This window comes from Rhinolophus ferrumequinum, chromosome 23 (genome assembly GCF_004115265.2).
Source record: "Rhinolophus ferrumequinum isolate MPI-CBG mRhiFer1 chromosome 23, mRhiFer1_v1.p, whole genome shotgun sequence".
Taxonomy (NCBI): Eukaryota; Metazoa; Chordata; class Mammalia; order Chiroptera; family Rhinolophidae; genus Rhinolophus; species Rhinolophus ferrumequinum.
Window position 1 is genome coordinate 36647456 of NC_046306.1, and position 18773 is coordinate 36666228.

The 18773-nt window shown below is 40.6% G+C and overlaps 1 protein-coding gene across 4 annotated transcripts in view; it reads right to left on the reverse strand.

Moving 5' to 3' along the window:
* Positions 1–4134: 4134 nt before the first annotated feature.
* The window catches only part of KIF16B (kinesin family member 16B), a 289212-nt gene continuing 274573 nt past the window's right edge, over positions 4135–18773 (reverse strand). Inside the window, exon 26 of one of the 4 annotated variants that reach the window (XM_033094524.1) lies at positions 4135–5421. In XM_033094524.1, coding sequence (XP_032950415.1) covers positions 5263–5421 — 159 coding nt within the window. In that variant the 3' untranslated portion in view covers positions 4135–5262. The remainder of the gene's footprint in view (positions 5422–18773) is intronic. The other 3 variants (XM_033094521.1, XM_033094522.1, XM_033094523.1) reach the window with 3 other exon arrangements.

Genomic DNA, 18773 nt, shown 5'->3' on the forward strand with positions numbered 1-18773 from the left:
GGTGTGGAAATTCCTTTATAAATGTAAACACGACCTTCCCCATCTGCTTATAAAAGATAAATAGCCAGTATTTTAATATTACTTTGCAACCAAAGACTTGCACTGTGAATCAACTTTTCTTGTTACATTCATTGAAATTCAGTCTTAAGACACTGTACAAAAAAGTCATTTAAGAAGGCAAGCCATCCCCCTCCTTTTCCATGGCGTCGAGCTTGTTTTCAGGGGAAAAGCTGAGTTTAGAATCAACCAAAGTGCAGATATTAAAAAAGCTGTTAACCACTATGAACTGGCATTGCTCTCTGCGCTTCTTTTCTCTGAAGATTATTCCTTGGCAGCTTTAAAAAAGCAGCAGCGGTCTTCCTCCTCCACCCCTCCTTCCCTTCCTTCCTCCATGGCTGAGAAGGCGGTAGGGGCCTCAGCAATACCAAGCTGTTCTTCAGTGATAAGCTCTCATGCACAACTTTAAGTGCTATTGAAAAGACACAAACACTTCTGCAAATATTAACTGTGCATGAGGATTTGTGACACTGTGAGGGCAATAACTGCTCTAAAGCAATGAAGATGTTTAATTATGCAGAGGGTGCCAAAAAAATGTGTTCCCATTTTAAGAAAGGAAACACTGTACTAAAATTGTAATAATATATACCATAACAAAAGATGAATACAAGTCACATTTGACTTCTGCAATTCCAAGAGCTGCTCAAAGTGGTTCCCATCACTGCCCAGACACTTCTGATGATGGAGGACTACTCCATAATCCACTACCACTACTACTAATGTACTACTATTGAATAATGTTGACCAACGTGTTCACTTGTATACACTTTTTGGCACCCCCAGTATTTTTACTTCTCCCACCACCCCACCACACCCCTTCCAACCTGCCCAGATTTAAATTGTGGAGAAAGGTATCTCTCTTTCTGGTGACCTGCCTTAACGGTACCAAACAGCTTTGTCATGCTAACCCTGTGGGGGTTTTCACATTCTGCTGATGCATTTTCCTCTGTGCATTTCCAGTTTTGTACCTAGTACACTTCCCCACCTTCAAATTTTAAAGAGATGGCTGGTGCATCTTTTGCAAAGACATCTACTTGTCTCTCTGAATGGGGAAGATTTTGCCTTCTCAATGGAGAAGAAGCAAAACCAAATTAATGAATATCAAATTCCCACAGAAAAGTCAGTTTTTGGAGCGATGACCCTTGGGGAAAAAAAGTCTCATCATTAAAAAGTCTCATTTTCAAGTAAAAGGTTACCAAATGAATATAGTCAAAGAAAAGATGCTTTGTATTCATTTTGCAAGATAGTCACAGAAGGGAGAACCTTCTAGAAAGGTATGGGGTAACCTTAGAAGACATGCCCGAGCTTAATGTCTGTAATTCCATAGTGAGAAGTGTATGTAAATGTTATTTGCAGGGAACAAGAATGAATGCAGACCCTTGGACCCCTTCAGGTCAGTCAAGTGCTTTCTGCCATGTCCCTCCCCCCTCATTTAAAACTCTAACAGGGTTCTACTGGGCTCCCAAATAAAAACGACTTCGGAAGATAGCAGCTTGGCCAACACCAACATTGCCCCACTAAGTCCCAGGTACCATTGATTAATGTGAAATATGATGCTTCAGAAATTATAGTAAGAAGTGGGTGGATTGGCTTCATCTTGGAAATAATTCCGTACATGCAAAATTCAAAATCTAAGTATCACTTAGGCATTTTTCATTTAATGTATTATCATCAGGAAAAGCATTCTAAACAGAAGAAAAAAAAGTGAAATCTGGATCCTCTTGCTGCATGTGGAATAACAGGAGGAATGCATAGGCTTAATTTGTCAAGAATGAGTCTTCTTAGATGAACGATCTTTAGTTTTCCAAAAATACAAATCACCTGTCATAATTTAAATAAAATTGAAGGAGTTGCCTTTGCTCTGAAGTTGTTTTACCTAAATTTCCCTACTCCTCTTATTTAAACAAAACAACCACAAAAACCAACCTTTCCAGTACGAAGTCCAATCAGAACCACTCCTGCAGGAATATGAAAGGACAATATGTGAAAAAAGGTTCACTGTGGACTAAGGACACCTCAAGGCATAATTTTACACATTTGTAAAAGAGTGTATTTAAAAACCTCTTGCCAACATGACTGGAAAGCAGATGTCACTGAATATTGTGTCATGTCAGGCTGGAATTCTTATCTGGGTTCTCTCTGAGGGACAAGCCTTGACTCGTGTAGGCTCAGAATGGGTGGTAATGACCACATCCCAGTATAACACTGCTCTCCATCTCTGAGAGCACACTTGAGGAAATGATGGGGAATGCATGGGATTGTGTGCCAAGGGAGATGTGTCGGGGTTGGCGGGGCGGGGGAATGTTCATCTTTAAAAATTGAACCCAGAACACCCAGGTGGCCCAGCTCTGAGGCTGGGGACTGCAGCTCTACAGCTGCTACACTTTCGAGTTCACAGATGTTCTAGGCTATGAAAGCTTATGGTTGCTTCTGCCCAGATTCTGAAGCATATGCTGTCTAGACCTCTGAATGGCTAGACTGGGACCAAATTGAGCAGAACTAACTCTTTCTTCATACAAATGTAAATAGAAGTGGCCCTGGGGACTGGTCTCCTGTTCGTGAATCTTCAAAGCATCTCTACATTATGAGACAGAGAATCTTCTAGATGTCCATTCTTAGGGAGCCAGCATAACTTGGTCACTCCCTATTCACAGGCTCAAATTAATCAGAGTTGAATCTGAAACTTTCTAATTCAAGAACCAGCAAGGTCTAGGTGCGAGCCAGGCTGAATGATACTCTACTACTTGTGATTATAAACAAGTTTGGTGCACATATTTTACTGTGTAAGCAAGACCTTGGAGGACATGCTAAAATTACTTAAGAATTCTGTTTAAGTTCCTTAGACTTGTCCAACTGACTACAAAAATATTTATAAGTTGATGGCACCTCAATCTGAATTGTCTAAAGTAGGAAGCCTTACTTTCTAACTTGATGCACTTGAAAGTAATAAAACATACACTTGCTAATTTTCTTTCACTCCTTTGAATTAGTCCAAATTAACGAAGCTTTAATTTTGTCATCCTGACTCTGTAATCTGCCTTATCTGCATTCCAAAAAGGGATTCCATTATTTATTTAGATGAGACTTTTCACTGGCTTTTCGACATTCCCTGATGTCTTATTCAGATTAAGCTATCTTTGAGTCCAATTAGAAATTTGTATTTCACATCCACACACCTATTACAGTCCCTGTAACTGAAGTACAATCTCAACTGAAGCAGTTACTTCCTCTGCTTGTAACCGTGGGCTAGAATGGAACCTAGAGATCCTCCTGTGCAAAAGTTTCGTTTTCAGATAAGGAGACTGAGGCTCAGAGAGGTGAAATGACTCGCTTGTGTTAAAACTGGCTTTACTAAGTGCCAGCTCTTGAACTCTAAACTCAACGCTAATTACTTACGATGAGGATTGGAATCAAAGGATTTTCTGGTTCCTGCACTTCTCACAAACACATGTCTATTTATTCTTGCCAAGTTATTACTGTACCCTGTGTAATTTTAATGAAATGCTTGCTGTAAGCCTGGCCTCGGATACAGGTCCAAAAGGGCAGGAGATCAGATTATCTGGTCAGTTGAGAAAACCATTTAGTTTACTCAGCAAATGAGGGACAATCTTTAGCGCTTTGACTTCTGTTAAATAAATGACTTCTGGTTAATTATTATCTCCCAGATTTTATCCTTTAATCCTCAGGTTTAAACTCTCTAGTAGTAACTGTCCCTAAACCCATGCCAGTAATCATGACTGCAGACAAAAGAGTCTTTCTGTAGCAATTTTTAAAAAGTCCTCATTTTCTCCCTGCTAAACAATGATATCTAATTAATGCAATAATAGTTTTCCCCCTTATCAGGATAATTCCATCTTTAAATATATTTTTCAGGTTGGAGAGCTCTGTTAAGCAGGTATATTCTAGAAGACTAAATGCAAACTTGTTTTGTTAATCATTCATTTGTGACTTCAATCATTGCTATCACTGCATCTTCTGCAATGCAAATGCTAAATTATACCTTATGTATTTTTCCAAGCACATTAGATAAAATTTTAAACAGACCTGTAGAAATGATCATGTCGCAAACTTAAAATAAACTGAGCCACAGGGTAGATTCCATAACCTCATTTAATATTGACAGCAGCTCAATTTAAATTTTGGAAACTTTAATAAATTTGATGTGAATGATTATATATTTTGATAAAACTATTGTACAGGAGTGCATACATATATAAATCTATAGGTAGAATTATATACATTTCAATATATACCACATATATATTTTTCTACTCACATTTTTCTCTTTAGTAAAACAAAGCAGTTTTACTGTACCTAGATGTGCAAGGCTATATTAAGTCCTGAGTAATTTAAGGGACGATTAATAAACTATGTAAATTCTAGTCTTTCACCTAAAGATCCAATAGTTTATACAACAAAAATGTGAACAGAATTATGTTTAAAAATATGCATTCACCTATGTGCCCGTTTTGTGCTTAGCAGAGAAAACTCAAGAATGCATAGTAGCCATTTATATTTGGGAAAATTTTCTTGAATATTCAAGATTAAACAAATATCCTATTTGTATGGATTTATAGAAGTTTTAAGTGATGTCACCTATATCCAATTTGTCAAGCATGGAAGACTCCAGTTATGATTGGACTAAAAATCCTTTAGCAGAATATGAAATTCTGTGTAAACATCAGTAGTTAGGTATTATATAAAAAATTTAGACTCAAACAAGAGGAAAGAGAAAAATACAATGAAATAATTTAAAATGCTTTTCTTGAGATATAGGCAGCCACGTGGAAGGAGTATAAAAAATAAGAGTATATTTTGGTGGAAGAGGAAATAAAAGTCATTTAAGAAGGGTCTGGTGAGCCACCTATGTTGGCTTGGCTCAGAGAACCCAAGACAATCAAGCTACATCCACCCTGCCACAGGGAACGGACTCTGTTGCACAATGAGAAGGAAGTACTATGGGGAAAAGGCCACATTCAACCTCAATGGGACAGTAACAGTTGCCCATGGGAGCCAGAGTCACCATCAGCAAGCAAAGCATCCCAGCCCCAAACTCAGGCACTCGGTATGAACTGGTGAGGTGGTGAGCAGGCTGCTCCAGCAGCAGGATGAGGACGGGCCCCTTGTCTGGGAGGCTGCGCTGCACCGGGAGGCCCGCTTTGACGAGAAGGCACTGCATGGGTGGTTCCTCCATCACCCCCAGCTCTACCCTGTCCCGTGGCTGCTGTAGTCAAAGACTCCTTTCTTGAAGAACGGTGAGAACTCACAAATGGTGTGTTTCGAAAGAGTCAGCCCCACTTTGTTGATGTGTAGGGGAGATGTCGCAGATTGGAGCATCACGCTGAAAAAGTCCCTGAGGTATTTCTGAGGAAGAGACCAAAGTTAAAAACATGGTCAAGATATTGCTGGGTGGAATCGAGGAGAGAAGAAATCTCCAGAAACAAGCTCCCATCCAGCTTGAGAGAGCTGTCACCATCATGAGAAACAGCACTCAGGAAATCTCCTTGACTGCCTTCTCTATCAGCAGACCAACGGAGGACATACAGCCATGATATCCATTATCAGGTGGCACATCTCGTACCCACGCAGCCTCAGGCCTATCTGCAGACAATGCCCAGGGCTGCCCAGCACAGGGGTCTGCTTTTTAGCAACAGGGTCACTTGTTAATATATTATTTTTTTAAAGTCATGTTCCCCAACTTACTCATTAAAAAGAAAGATGATTAAAAGAGAGGAAAAAAGCCTAGCCATCTGTACAATGCTAAACATGCTATTTTTAAATGGGACTGCTACTATCTGCTTTGGATCCTCCTTATAAATAAAGAAAAAAAATACTGGGGACAAGAGGGTTAGTTTCAAGTACTAATAATTACAGATCATTTTGCAAATCCCATAATCATCAATGAAAAGAAATTTCTGACTAACATTAACTGTTCGGAACCATTGCTGTCCTCTCCTCCCCCCGACACACGTATTTGTCACAGCATCGTCCACCTTTTCTGGCACTGAACAGCAAAGCGTGTCTGAGACTAGGATCCAAGATGCTGGGAATGAAATCAGATGTGGGTGTTGGCAGGATGTATTAAAGGAAAAGACGATACACAAAAACAGTTAATATATTTCAGGTCAGGCAAATCTAATCCATAACAGAAAATGGGGTAGGTGGGGAGAGGGGTGGGTAAGACTAAACCTTTATTACTGTTTCAGCTTGTTTAAAAATTAATCAGTCCTGTCACAAACTTAGAATTAAACATAATTACAGACATTGAGTAACAAAAATAATTTGTCTAAGAAACACAGCCTAGGCCTAGAGCAGCGGTTTCTAGCCAGGGGTGATGTGCCCCATAGGAGACATGCAGCAGTGTCTGGAGACATTTCTGATGTCCACTCTTGGTGGGGGGAGGGTGCATCCAATGTGTGGAGGCCAGGGATGGGGCTAAGAGCCTACAACGCACAGGACGGCCCCGATGCAAGTAATTACTGGATCCACATGTCCGTGGTACTCCAGTTGAGAAACTTTGGCCAAAAGAAGTAAAATTCAGCTACCTCTATGAAATGCCAACCTGAAATTTACTTCTGAAAGAAGACACATTGCTCAAAGAAAATCTGTTAGTTACTTTCTTAAAAATAATAAGAAGGATTCCTCACACTTAGTATTTGTACAGTAATTTACAGTTGCTAAAAATCTTCTAACGTAATTTTTTATGCTTAATGGAAGTAAGTGATGCACAAGAATCGCACATTGTTAGTCCTGACACGTGTACACCTGTGAAAACATCACCAAAGCGAGATAACAAATGTTTGCATCAACCCCAAAAGTTTCCCAAGTCACCTGATTTTATGTTTCCGTCATACTCTACCTAGAGTTACCTCTTTTTATTATTGTAATACCCATTTTGGGGTGAGGAACCTGTTGAGAGAGAGGTGGGCAAGGCTAGTAATTAAGAGAGGAGACTTTTGAAAACAAGTGTTTTCAACTCAGACTCCATTTTCAACTCAGAGTTTTGAGCTGGTCTCATGATAATCGGTCATGAAAGGTTTTTGACATAGCAATAGGTTAAGGTAAGAAGGTGCCAAAACCAACTGCTAAAAAAAATGAAGATCTTACGCCACTAGTTACTTGCATCAGAGAGGCAAAAGGGAACCTGACGTCAGCTTTTTGGGGGGAACAGGAAGCTGAGAACACCAACTTCAGAGGGACTCGGATTCCATCAAACACGGTTACTAGCAACTATCGTGACCACACCTGACCAGGTAATGCTTGCAATGAAACGCATGTGCGCAACTGTTTTTGAAAGGCCAAAAGTGAAATGATTTATAACGAGGAAGGTGAGGAGCTTGTCCACAGGTGCAAGGAACTGCAACTGCTATGCAGTTTAAACGTGAGCAGAGCTGGACTACTGCACAGGCATCATCTCGATGGCTCCTACGCAGTTCCTGCTTCAGGTCGCCCGCAGGCTGCATTGTAGAGGCAAACTTGCCTTCCAGATGAATTCTGACAGAAGGGACGGTATTTAAATCTGGGAACAACAGTTGTATCGACATTTGTCATAATTAGTTCACAAAGAAGAGACCACTTAAAGGGCCAATAAAGCCTGAACGGTATAATGGAAAGTGAAAGTTAAGAATATAAATAAAAGAGAAAAAAAAAAGTACTGGAGACAGTTCTTGCCAGAGCCCCAGCATTAAAAAGAGAACAGTAAACTAGCTTCAGATAAACTAGCTTCAGGTAATGCCTTTTTAAAAAATGAACTCATTAGTATGCCTCAATGAAAACTTGAAATAGAAGGATCTGATTCAACTAATTCTAAACATTGCAGAAGAGTTTTTTCGTTGCAAAACAAATCTCTGCTTTGCAGAACCGGGCAGCCTTGGCTCCCTTTCCAGAGACTGCTTCCTTGCTCAAAGAAATGCTCTGACTACGAAGTGTTCTTTGCCACGACCTCAAAGTGCTCTAAAGTATATGATGTGAGGCATGAGGGTGGTTGAATGTGTCCAGAGCCACGTGCTTGAAATGGGCTGGGCAAATTCTTTCTGGTGAATGACAAAACCAAATGACTAGGTCTGGGGCCAGGGACAGAAGACAGAAGTAAAATTTCAGAAGGTTCTCGAGGTCACAGACAGCATCTCATTCTTTCCAGTCCCCCATAATCCCTGGGACACTGCTATGTGTGGGGAAAGTGTTTAGAAGAAACCCGGTTGATTGATTTTGATTGATTTAAAAATGGAAGTGTACACAGAGAACACAGCACGTGTCGTAAGTGTACAGCCTAACGAATTTAAAAAAAGTGAACACACCTGTGTGATCAGCATCTAGGTAAAAATAATACATTTCTAGCACACAGGCAGCCCTCCTCACAGTCTCACAATTCCTTCCTCAAGTGTAACTGCTATCCTGACTCCTCACACCACCCATTAGTTCTGTCAATTTCTGAAGTTCATATTAATGGAATTACACAGGACACACTCTTGTGTCTGGCTTTCACTGCTTACCACGATGTTTGTGAGATTCAGTGCACACTGATGGGTGTAGTTGTAGTTTGTGCATTATCACTGCTGCATAGTATTCCATGTGCAAATATAACCACTGACTGGCTTCAGCAGAGGGGTCACGAGGGGTTGTTGAGCAACCATGAGTGACTTGGTTCTTTTGTCTGAGCTCTTCTTCAATATAATGAAATCTACTTCCATATCATGGTGTCTGGTGAGTCAAGTTACTATTCTTCCAATAAAGAAAACCGTTAGGGCTTCATGCTTAATCCAAAGTCAGCCAATGTACTAGAACTCTATTATATATAATATATATTGCAATTACATATAAAATACATATGTACATATATACGTATTTACATCAGTAATTTTTGTTGCCTGCGCTCGCAGTGTTTTCCACAGCATCTACAGCTGAAGAAAGAAAATTAAAGTTCTTCCTGTCAAAGCTGTCCCTTTATTGTTGAACAAATGACATCCAAGCCTTCCCTCGTAGGTGGAAAATAAGTCCATGCGCTGTGCTGCATCCCCAGAGCAGTGCACTGTATAAAAGTTAAAAAAATAAATAAATGAAGGACTTTTGGAGTTTATGTGACTTATCAGGGTTATAAGGGCAAAGCAGGAAAATAATTTGTGAAATCCAATATCCAACTTGTTTCTTTCACATGGTGTTTTGTCCATTAAAAAAATAAAATAACAGCAGGCATATTTAAATGTCTGTAGCCATTAAGGGCCATAGAAAGCCTGCACCTTTGCTCACCCTGGTGGTGGGTGTCCCACCTGAGTCTTTGCTTTGTTAAACACCCTAGATTTGAGCCACAGAGAACAGCATTCACACGCCCTGGGGTTGTGCAATACTTCAGCTCTGCTTCAGATACTTAGAGGGTGAAAGTCAGATTAAAACAAATCCTCTTTCACATAAGATTGCAAACCCGGAAATGGAGTGGAGAGCAAGAAGGGGTCTGAAAGAGGGTCTATCTGAATGTGAGACATAGAGGAAAAGGGAAGGGGCCAAGAGGAGAAGGGGCCACACAGAGGTGGGGGGGGGGCTGTTGGCTGGAGGAGGGCAAGAGAGGAAGGGTTGGGACGGAGGGGAGAGAAAGAAAGAGCACAACAATGTTGAACACGAATGCCCATGAGTTACTTGTTTGTCAAACTGGCAAAAAAGATTTAAGAATAACAAAATATATCAGACATTTATCCAGGTTATTTACTTTTTGCTACTTAGACCAACACTAAAGTATAACGTGTTTTCTTATCAATACTTTCAGAAGATCAAATTTAGATGGCTAATGTTGAAGGCATATTTCAATACTGACGTCATGTACTTTGAGGTCATAAAGTGCCTTTCTTCTACAGGCTGTGGGCATATTTTATTGTTGTTTTTTTTAAAGTCAATCTATGCAGGTGTAGTGAGCAGGGGTAGAAGTAATTGGGAGAGATGGGCCCCATTGATCTCTTCCAAAGTGTCAAACTGGCATGTGCCTTTAAAAATCCCCTCAAAACAAAGGCAAAATCCTGTAGGGACTATGCGTTTTCAAATGGGAGGCCAAGAGAGACCAATGGAAGAATGAGGGACATACAGGTTGTCAGAGACACCCCACACAGGCTCCTGACCCCTTCTTTCCAAAGTGGCCCTTTTTTTCCTTTAGCTCGTACCTGCCAAGATTCCTCTGAATATTTCCTTAGGACTGTGTGCCATGTGCATAACACCAGGCTGACTAGCTACCATCTCATTATGCTTATGGAGAGAACATTTATCAAAGGGCTTGCAATATTCTAGGCACAGTGAGACGTTTTAATGGTGTATGTCATTTAATGACCATAACAACTTTTATGAGGTAGGGCTGTGATTATCTCCATATTCTAGATGAAGAAACTGAGGACCAGGAGGCTTAAGTAACGTTCCAAAAGTCACAGAGCGTAGAAATGGAAGTTCCAGGCCTGGCATCTGATCTTCCAACTTGAAGCTGCATCTCAATCACCAGGCTGCTGCCCACAGCATCCAGCATCCCCCCGTTTCCCACTGGGCCCCCCTCTCCTGAGCACTGTTGTCTCTTACTGGCAAGGCCATCTCCACTGGGCATCTCAGAGGCTTGGACCAGATATGCTGCCTTTCCCAGGCCTGATGGTAGTTTCATGGAGGTAGACCAGGGGCCCTGGGTTCTCTAGAGTTAACATCCATCCAAACATGGGGAAAATACATCTTTCCTGTGAGTCCTAGGCAGATCTGCTCATCCTCTGACATCTCACTCACAGTGAGATACACACTGGCCAGTTTTTTACTGCCCTGCCTCTGTTTCCCTTCCCAAATAACACTCAGATTCCCTTCTGAAAAAATATCCTTCCCTTCTTTGGGGATTGGTTATCTGGCTGACTTAGGGCACAGGGCTGGTGAATTTTTCCCATTCATATTCTGGGATGGGCACTTCACAGCCAAAGACCTAATTGAGATACTGGAACCAAGTCTGCTGGAATCAAGGCTCCTCTCGGTGAGCCTCTTCCGGACTGTGTGACTGCTGCCATTGAGTATTTTCAAGAATGTAAGAAATTCAGTGAGCTCCCATGGGGGGAAGTTTCAGGAGAGCCTTTGGTCAGCCCCTTCAAGCCTGGGAATTTATAAACCCATTTGCTGATAATGGCCACAGGCATTTTCTACGGTTTGCAGTCATGTGAACTGACAACCCCTGGGGCTCTGGCAGGTGGCAGGCACCAGTCAGGAATCAGAGGAAACCTTCCATCTGCACCGCCCCAGACCTCCTTGGGGGCTCGTCTGTGGTCAGGTCAAGGCATCTGCCCACTCTTCTCCTAGGAAGAGCTTTCCTGAATAATGTTTCTGATGGGTACATCCTTCACCAGTGTTAAGCTAGAAGGCTCCTGCACCAAACCCTGATCTATAGTCAGGCCAATCTTTAAAATTCCAGCCCCATTTCAAAACATAACTAAACATTATTAATCTTTTGAACCAAAACACAGGCTAATATGGTCTATTGGCTGTGTTAATGAGTTCTGAAAGGCGAAACACACTCCCGACAGCAATACAGGGTAATTCAGCCAGAATTTAGTCAATTATTTTAGAGCCTTAGCCTGGTACCTCAATCAACACACTGCATTTTTTTTTTTTAAGGAAAAAAATTGAAATATAATGTGTAGCTACATGCTATTTCATTCTAGACATTTTTAATGAAGGTCGTTATGTTAACATGATTCATGTGTGACCTATAATCAATTTCAGTTTCTGCTCTGGCTGGAAAAAAAAAAAGGTATGGAAGTTAATGGAACAACCTGGGTAAACACTAGCCTTTAGATAGCCTCTGCTGGGTTGTTCTTTTCAACTCTGGAGCTTCCAGCTGAAATGCTAGTCTGGTCATATGGACTGACCACGTGTTGTATAGCCCATCCAGGCAAAACCCTGTGAGATTAGCAGGGTGTTAAATGGTGTGGCCCATTTTGCAGTCATTTCCTTTCAGGTTTGGGATTTGGAAAGAAGAAATGAGTGGTAATATCCAAGCTCAACAAACAGTGTGGTGTGAACAAGGGAGCAAGGCCAACATGTGCAGAGCTAAGCCTGGGAAACATCAGGATTTTAAGGAGAACACAGACGACCTTGAATCTAGATTTGGGTGTGCTGGCACTTCGTACAAAGCAGTTCCCAGTTCATGAACATATGATCCCTAAGACACACGGAGGAGAGGAGGAGGAGGACAAAGGTGTATCCTTTCTTTATAGATGAGGAAACTGATATCTCAAGAAGCAGTGACTTAGCCAAGGTCAACAGACCATAAAAGGCTGACAAAATGACTGGCTCCTCATTCAGGAGGAAGTCAGAATGGCCCTATATAATTCTCAAAGTGCAATCCTTTAAGCATGTAAATGTAAATGTAAATGCAGATCCTCTCTTTGGGGCTCAGAATTTACCTTGAATTTTAATCAGCGCGCGCGCGTCTGTGTGTGTAGAAAATGTGGAAATGAGAATAGGGCCTCAGAAACATTTGAAAGATCTTAACTTCTTATCTTTTGGCTCCCTTCCTTCTATTTTAATTAGCAGGGGGATAAAATCATGACCATTTTATGTTACTAAAAAATTTCTCTTCTAATAGTGCTCGTGACTATCACTGCAGCCTGCTGCTTATTTCGTGTGACGTACATCACTCTAGCTGTGTCATCCTAATGATTTTCCCAGTCATTTCATTGTTGTGGCGCCCTCTTTATTTTTCAAAATTTTAACATAAATTGTTAATTTAATTTAAAGTTACTGAAATTATGAAACTTGAATGTTATTTAAAAATGTAATATGGCTTCAGCCACCTTTTCATTGTGACATATTAACAGGGAAGACAATTCAAGGCATTCCTTATTTCTAGAAGTCATTAGCCACACTGGCGGCTTAAAGACAACTATCAGTCTAATAAGACTTAAGAGGTTTCATTTACCTTGTAGCACTTGAGAAATTCATCAGCGACTGATGGGCTCTGAGGATAGATCAGGCCCGGACGGGGAAACGCTAGGCTATTTCTGACCTGAGAGAGGTCTAGTCACCAGTGGGGTCACTATTATTCACTCAGTCAAGCCTTCCTCATTCACACTCATAAATTATAATCTGAACACCTCTATCTGACTATTTAGGAATCCCCAAATATGTCTCCACTGGATCAGATATGCTGGGTTCCTTTGCCAACATGCTCCAAATGTCCTCCACACTCTGATGAAACTTTGATACAAGCACCTCTTTCATCCAGCACACAGTTACTACATACCTGCTACACACAAAGCAGTGTGCCAGGCACTGGGTGCCCACTGTTTATAAATACATATGGTGCCTGCCCTGGGCATGCCTGTGACCACCTCCTCCTTGTTCAGGATTGTTCTTTTTGGTGCTTTGCTCCCAGAATCTAAATCCTACTTATCTTTTAAGGACTGGGTGAAGGTTTGTTCTTTGTTGACTCCTTTCTCTTCTTACTTCATTCACACACCCCAAAAATATTGAGAGCTTTCTACATGCCAGAACTGCTGGAGATTCAGTAGTCACTAAGACTCAGTTCCTGTCCTGAGTAATATACAGGCCTTTCAGGGAAATGGATAGGCAACACAGTAATTAAAATATGGCTACAAGAAAACAGCGATGAGATGCTTTTGGAGCATACAGGAAAAAGGCAACCCACCTAGTACTGGGAGTTGGTGACATTAATCCCAAGACCTGAGGGGTAAGAATTAAGGAGGTGAAGATATTGGAGGAAGATGCTAGAGAAAGCCTGTTCCAGGCGATGGGGAAAGCACGTAAAGAGCCTCGTGGTGGGGAAGCAGAGCTTGGGGCAACACTGATAGTCCAGCATGACTGGACTACAGACCATGAACGGCCCATTCAGTGTGGGGTATACACTCCTGGAATGCATGGTTCACTGGATCAGCTCTCTATTAGTCCTTACACTGGGGGTCCTGCACTGTGCGCTGGTGATCTTTCTTCTTTTGGACGAGTAGAATCCTGCCAGGCGTTTTGGGTGGAGCCTGTTACTTGTTTTAATAACGGAAATGCACTGGAGGTAATGCTTAGAGTGAAGAAATCAACTTGCGGGTTCCAGGGCCCCAGGTGAGCCCAGTCCTTAGTGAAGGCATGACCAGAATGCAGCATATAAGTGGCCTAACCTGACACCACTTGGAAAAGAGGAACCACCCAGTTGAGCCCTGCCCAATTCCAGAACCACAAAATCCATAAGCAACAAAATGGTGGCTGCTTTAAAGGCAGTAAGTTTTGGGGTAGTTTATTACACTGTGATAGATAACCAAAATACATGTGTTTGGGAATAAGGTAAGAGATGAGGGAATAAATGAAATTAATCAAAGCAGAATGAAAAAGGTTTCTTTGGTTTTTATTTCTATTTATGACCAGCCATAAGTTGCAGACCTATTCTATTTCATGCCAACCTCTTCCAACCTTTTTAGTATTTTTAATGATTAATTATGTCTTAGCAGGTACGTCTTTTCTATCTATCCTAGGTTTTAAAGTAAATACTTGAAATAAGTAGTCATCATTTGAAATATGGCATTTATTCTTGATGTTGTAGAGAATTCTGAGAGCTCCCAGTTAAAATTCATCAGGGTGAAATGTTAGTCTGTGATTACAAAATCAGAACTATTCATTACAGCTGTTCAGAGAACCTTCTTTATAAGTTTAATGACATAAGCCTATTGTATTGGATTATTATTGTACTGCATCAACTGGACTCACAAATTTAATACATTCAGTCTGGTTCAAATATTCTAATAAAATTCAGCAAGCTTTACAAATTTTATAAGGGATGTACAATTTAAAGTCCATGTGATATTTAATTTTCACAGGTTGATGTTCTAGCTCAGGGTATTAAGTAGCTTCAATGATCATGATGACCGGACCTGGCCAGCAAGCTTAGGAGAAACCCCACAAACAAGCCACATGACAAAGTCCCAAATCTGCTTGGACTGTGAAGCTGATTGAGCTTTTCTCCAGAACACAAGTCAATACCAGTCCCATCTTTTCAGCTCATGGAGGGGAAGAGAGAAATTGAGTTTATGCTACACCTGTGAGCCAGAGGACACAACATACATCAGCAGTAATGGAGAAGACAAACATCATCCAGACAGACTGACAGGCCCAGGTCGCAACTCCATCTGTTTGAAGCAAAATATGGGAGGACGCTATGGGAGAGGCCTAGTTCCCAGGACTCACCTGGGTTCTCTGACTTTTGTTTATTGGATCTGTGTAAGAGATTGGTAACAGGCTAAATACAGGTGCACAGCAACTCAACTTCCTCAGAATGGAAGATGGGAGTCTGGAAGAGAGCCCTGGATGCACACCTCCACTGTTTGAACCACAAGGTGGTTGCAGTTTAACTCTGCACTACCGTGTTTCCCCGAAAATAAGACCTACCTGGACAGTCAGCTCTAATGCGCCTTTTGGAGTAAAAATTAATGCAAGACCTGGTATATTATATTTTATATTATATTATTATATTATATCATATTACTTTACATTATATTATACCAGGTCTTATAGTAAAATAAGATCAGGTCTCATATTAAGTTTTGCTCCAAAAGATGCGTTAGAGCTGACTGTCCGGCTAGGTCTTATTTTTGGGGAAACACAGTATGAGCCAGCTTCCGTGGGTACTTAGTCACTCTGTAGCCAGCATGCTGGGGGCAAGGGACATTATAGCAGAAGGGCTTAGAGTAAGTCCCTGAATTCCTCTGCAACCTCAGTTTCCTCATCTGATTGTATTTATTTTTAAGATTAGAAGATTAAATGAGCTACTATCTGTAAAGTGCTTAGGGCAGGTCCCAATTAACAGTATGTATTTATTAAGTAGTCAATATTATTATCTACATAGCTTTCTCCTTAGGGAGTTAATTCACAAATGTTAATTTTCTCCTCTTTTAGTTGTTTAAGAACACATGGGCTTAAAATGTGGAAGTATTTAACTTGAATGTTTTCTCCTTCTAGTAGAAGACAACAACAATCTGGAATGCTTTTCCCCCCCTAAGTCAACTCATATCAGATATTGCAGAACCTTTATTTTAAGAGGTGCTTTAAAGTAAGAAAAACTTAACCTGTTTTTGAAAATAGGGAGTCATATTCAAAATAAGTGTAAAAAATCTAACCTATACCAGGTAAATTATTATCCCTCAAAAGCTTATTTTAAGATACATTTTGGACACTGAGATTCTGAGAAGTGACATCTGAAAAGAAAAAAAAAATTCTCGTTTGTTTCTAAGCTCCTGATTGCTTCCTGTACTGTATACACCTTCAAAGAGTTCCTGACATTTTGAGATAGAATGACTGCTCCCAATGACCGATTTGATTGACGGACTTTCAAATGAGAATCTTGCTGTGTGGTACCTCTTGGCTGTAATGCACTTAAACTCAAGTTCAAAGAACAAGTTCTAAAAAAACTTGAGAATCAAGAAGTAATTGCACATTAATTCCTGGCATCCCTGTTAGTAGAACCCAGAAATGGACGCGATGTGATGCTGCCGGGACACCAAAGGCCCATCTTGCTCCTTTCACCAGCTGTGCCTGTGGTTGAGCACTTTACTGACCGGCCTAAGGTCATTTGTATACCGATGCCAAGTTTTCTTTGGCTGGCCTTGGACTGGGCCATCAGACTAACATTCTGTCTCTGAATTCCAGGGTAAGAGGGTAAGCTCTTGAGACTCTAGGAGAAAAGACCCAGTGCCCCTTTTTGTTGTCTAGACGAGGGGCTCCTCATGATCCCTGTGTGACTGCTTGCCTTGCAGATTATCCTTCTGCCTAGGGAGTTATTCCTCACTGTCCACATACTGCCCTATGTCCCAGGGATCCACGGTCATGCCCTGGTGTGGCCCCAAGTGGTGGGCCTGTGACCCCACCCCGCAGAGAGGATTAGCTGGGGATTTGGATTATCTGCACCGATGATCCTCTTCACTGGGGAAAATGATTAAAATTGACTCTGTCAAGGAAGGTGGAGGCAAGCAGAAAAGCCAGCTCAAACTTCTCTAACGTAACATCTCTAATTCTATAAAAAAGGATGAGGTAGGTGTAGATTTCATACAGGAAAAGGTTTCCTTCACCAAACAGATGTTATCTATGGAATTGAGCATCAAAGCTAAAAAATATATACACTGAAAATACGCACTTCCTGCACAGTAGTTTGCTCATAAAGGACACGATCCATTAGATGACTGATGCAATGAATGGCTATGAGGTAATGTTAATAAATCATGATAAACAATGAGAAGCATGAGTTTTCTCTTCTTAGGACCTTACCTAAGGTAAGGTAGCAAAATTTTGGTAGCAAAATTTCACAGGTTTATATTATCTTCGTTCCCCTGAACAATGGAAGTTTACTAAATTACTGGAGAGAAGGCAGTCTATCAAATCTTAATGTATGCTTCAAAGCCAAACTTTAGAAACTCTTAAACTGTTCTCACCATCCCTTAAAATATGAGAAGTTGCTGCAGAAGAGAAGTGAAGAATGGTGCCCATTAGGCCGCTGATTAAACATGTGCTTCCTAGGACACTCGTGTGTGGCTGTGTTAAATACCAAATGACCCCGAAACTGTGTAAGCATCAGTCTTTCAGTTGTCAAAACTTTTAGCAACCGTGAATGTTTTGAGTCAAAAGGCTGTGACAGTAATGCAGTAAAAGTTAAACAGAAGTCTTGTCAAAATGTGGACAAAAAGACGATCTTACAAATCAAAGGGAAATCTGACTAGCTAGGGGATCTTGGAAAACGTTATGAGGCATTTAATCTAACAAATAATAGACTAATTTGGGTTAATTTGACATTCACAGTTTCTGCCACAAGGAAACTGCCTTTCAAAGCAAGAAGTGTCAGTTTATATTGGCTGAGCTGTTACTTGGATATGCCCAGATTCTTTCAAATAAGAAACTGCAAATAAATGCAATTTTGTGAAGTGGAAGATACAAACTATAAATGGAAAAGAAAAGGTGAAGCAACAGCGACATATCCCAAGAAGCATAAATACCCCAAACTATGGAGACAGTATGAGCAGACAGAACTCTTGCTGCTCATAACACTTATCCACCGAGCTCTAAAATAAAAGCTCTATAACCGACCAGACTCTGTTTCCAGTGGCTAAAAAAAATCTGTTGAGAAAAGATGATAGCTTCATTTACCACCATTTTCAACTTTGCTTAGCAAATGCGTCTTGATTTCAATATCAGTTTCTTAATTTTACTTATATATAATATGAAACAGGTGATCTCAATTGGAAAACAGATTAGAGAAAGTCCTAATTGTTTTTGGTTGCCTGGAATGAATATCATATATGTAAATGTAACTGCACTGCAGTGAATTCCTGGGAATAAAAATAAGTCTACCTAAAAATAGACAGGAGCTTTACACAAGCAAACAAGAAAGATAAAAAGTTGTACCGAATCGGAACAAACTGGTTTCTATTCATTCCCTCTCCCCATATTGTCTCAAAGGGCTGCGACATATGCTATGATTAATTACCATTATGAAATATAAGTGATAAATACAGAAGAAAAAAGGGTTGTCAAGGGAAAAAAATAACTAGCTGAATTCTAAAGTGAAGATGCGCTTACAAAGGCAACAAAGGGCGGGACAGAGGTTCACTGGCAAAGGCCACTGGGAGCACCTTTTATCTAAGAAAAGCACAATTTATTTTGGAAACAAATCTAAATAAATGGAGTTAAGAGAACTGAAGCATTTTCAAGAAAGCTTAATTCAAATT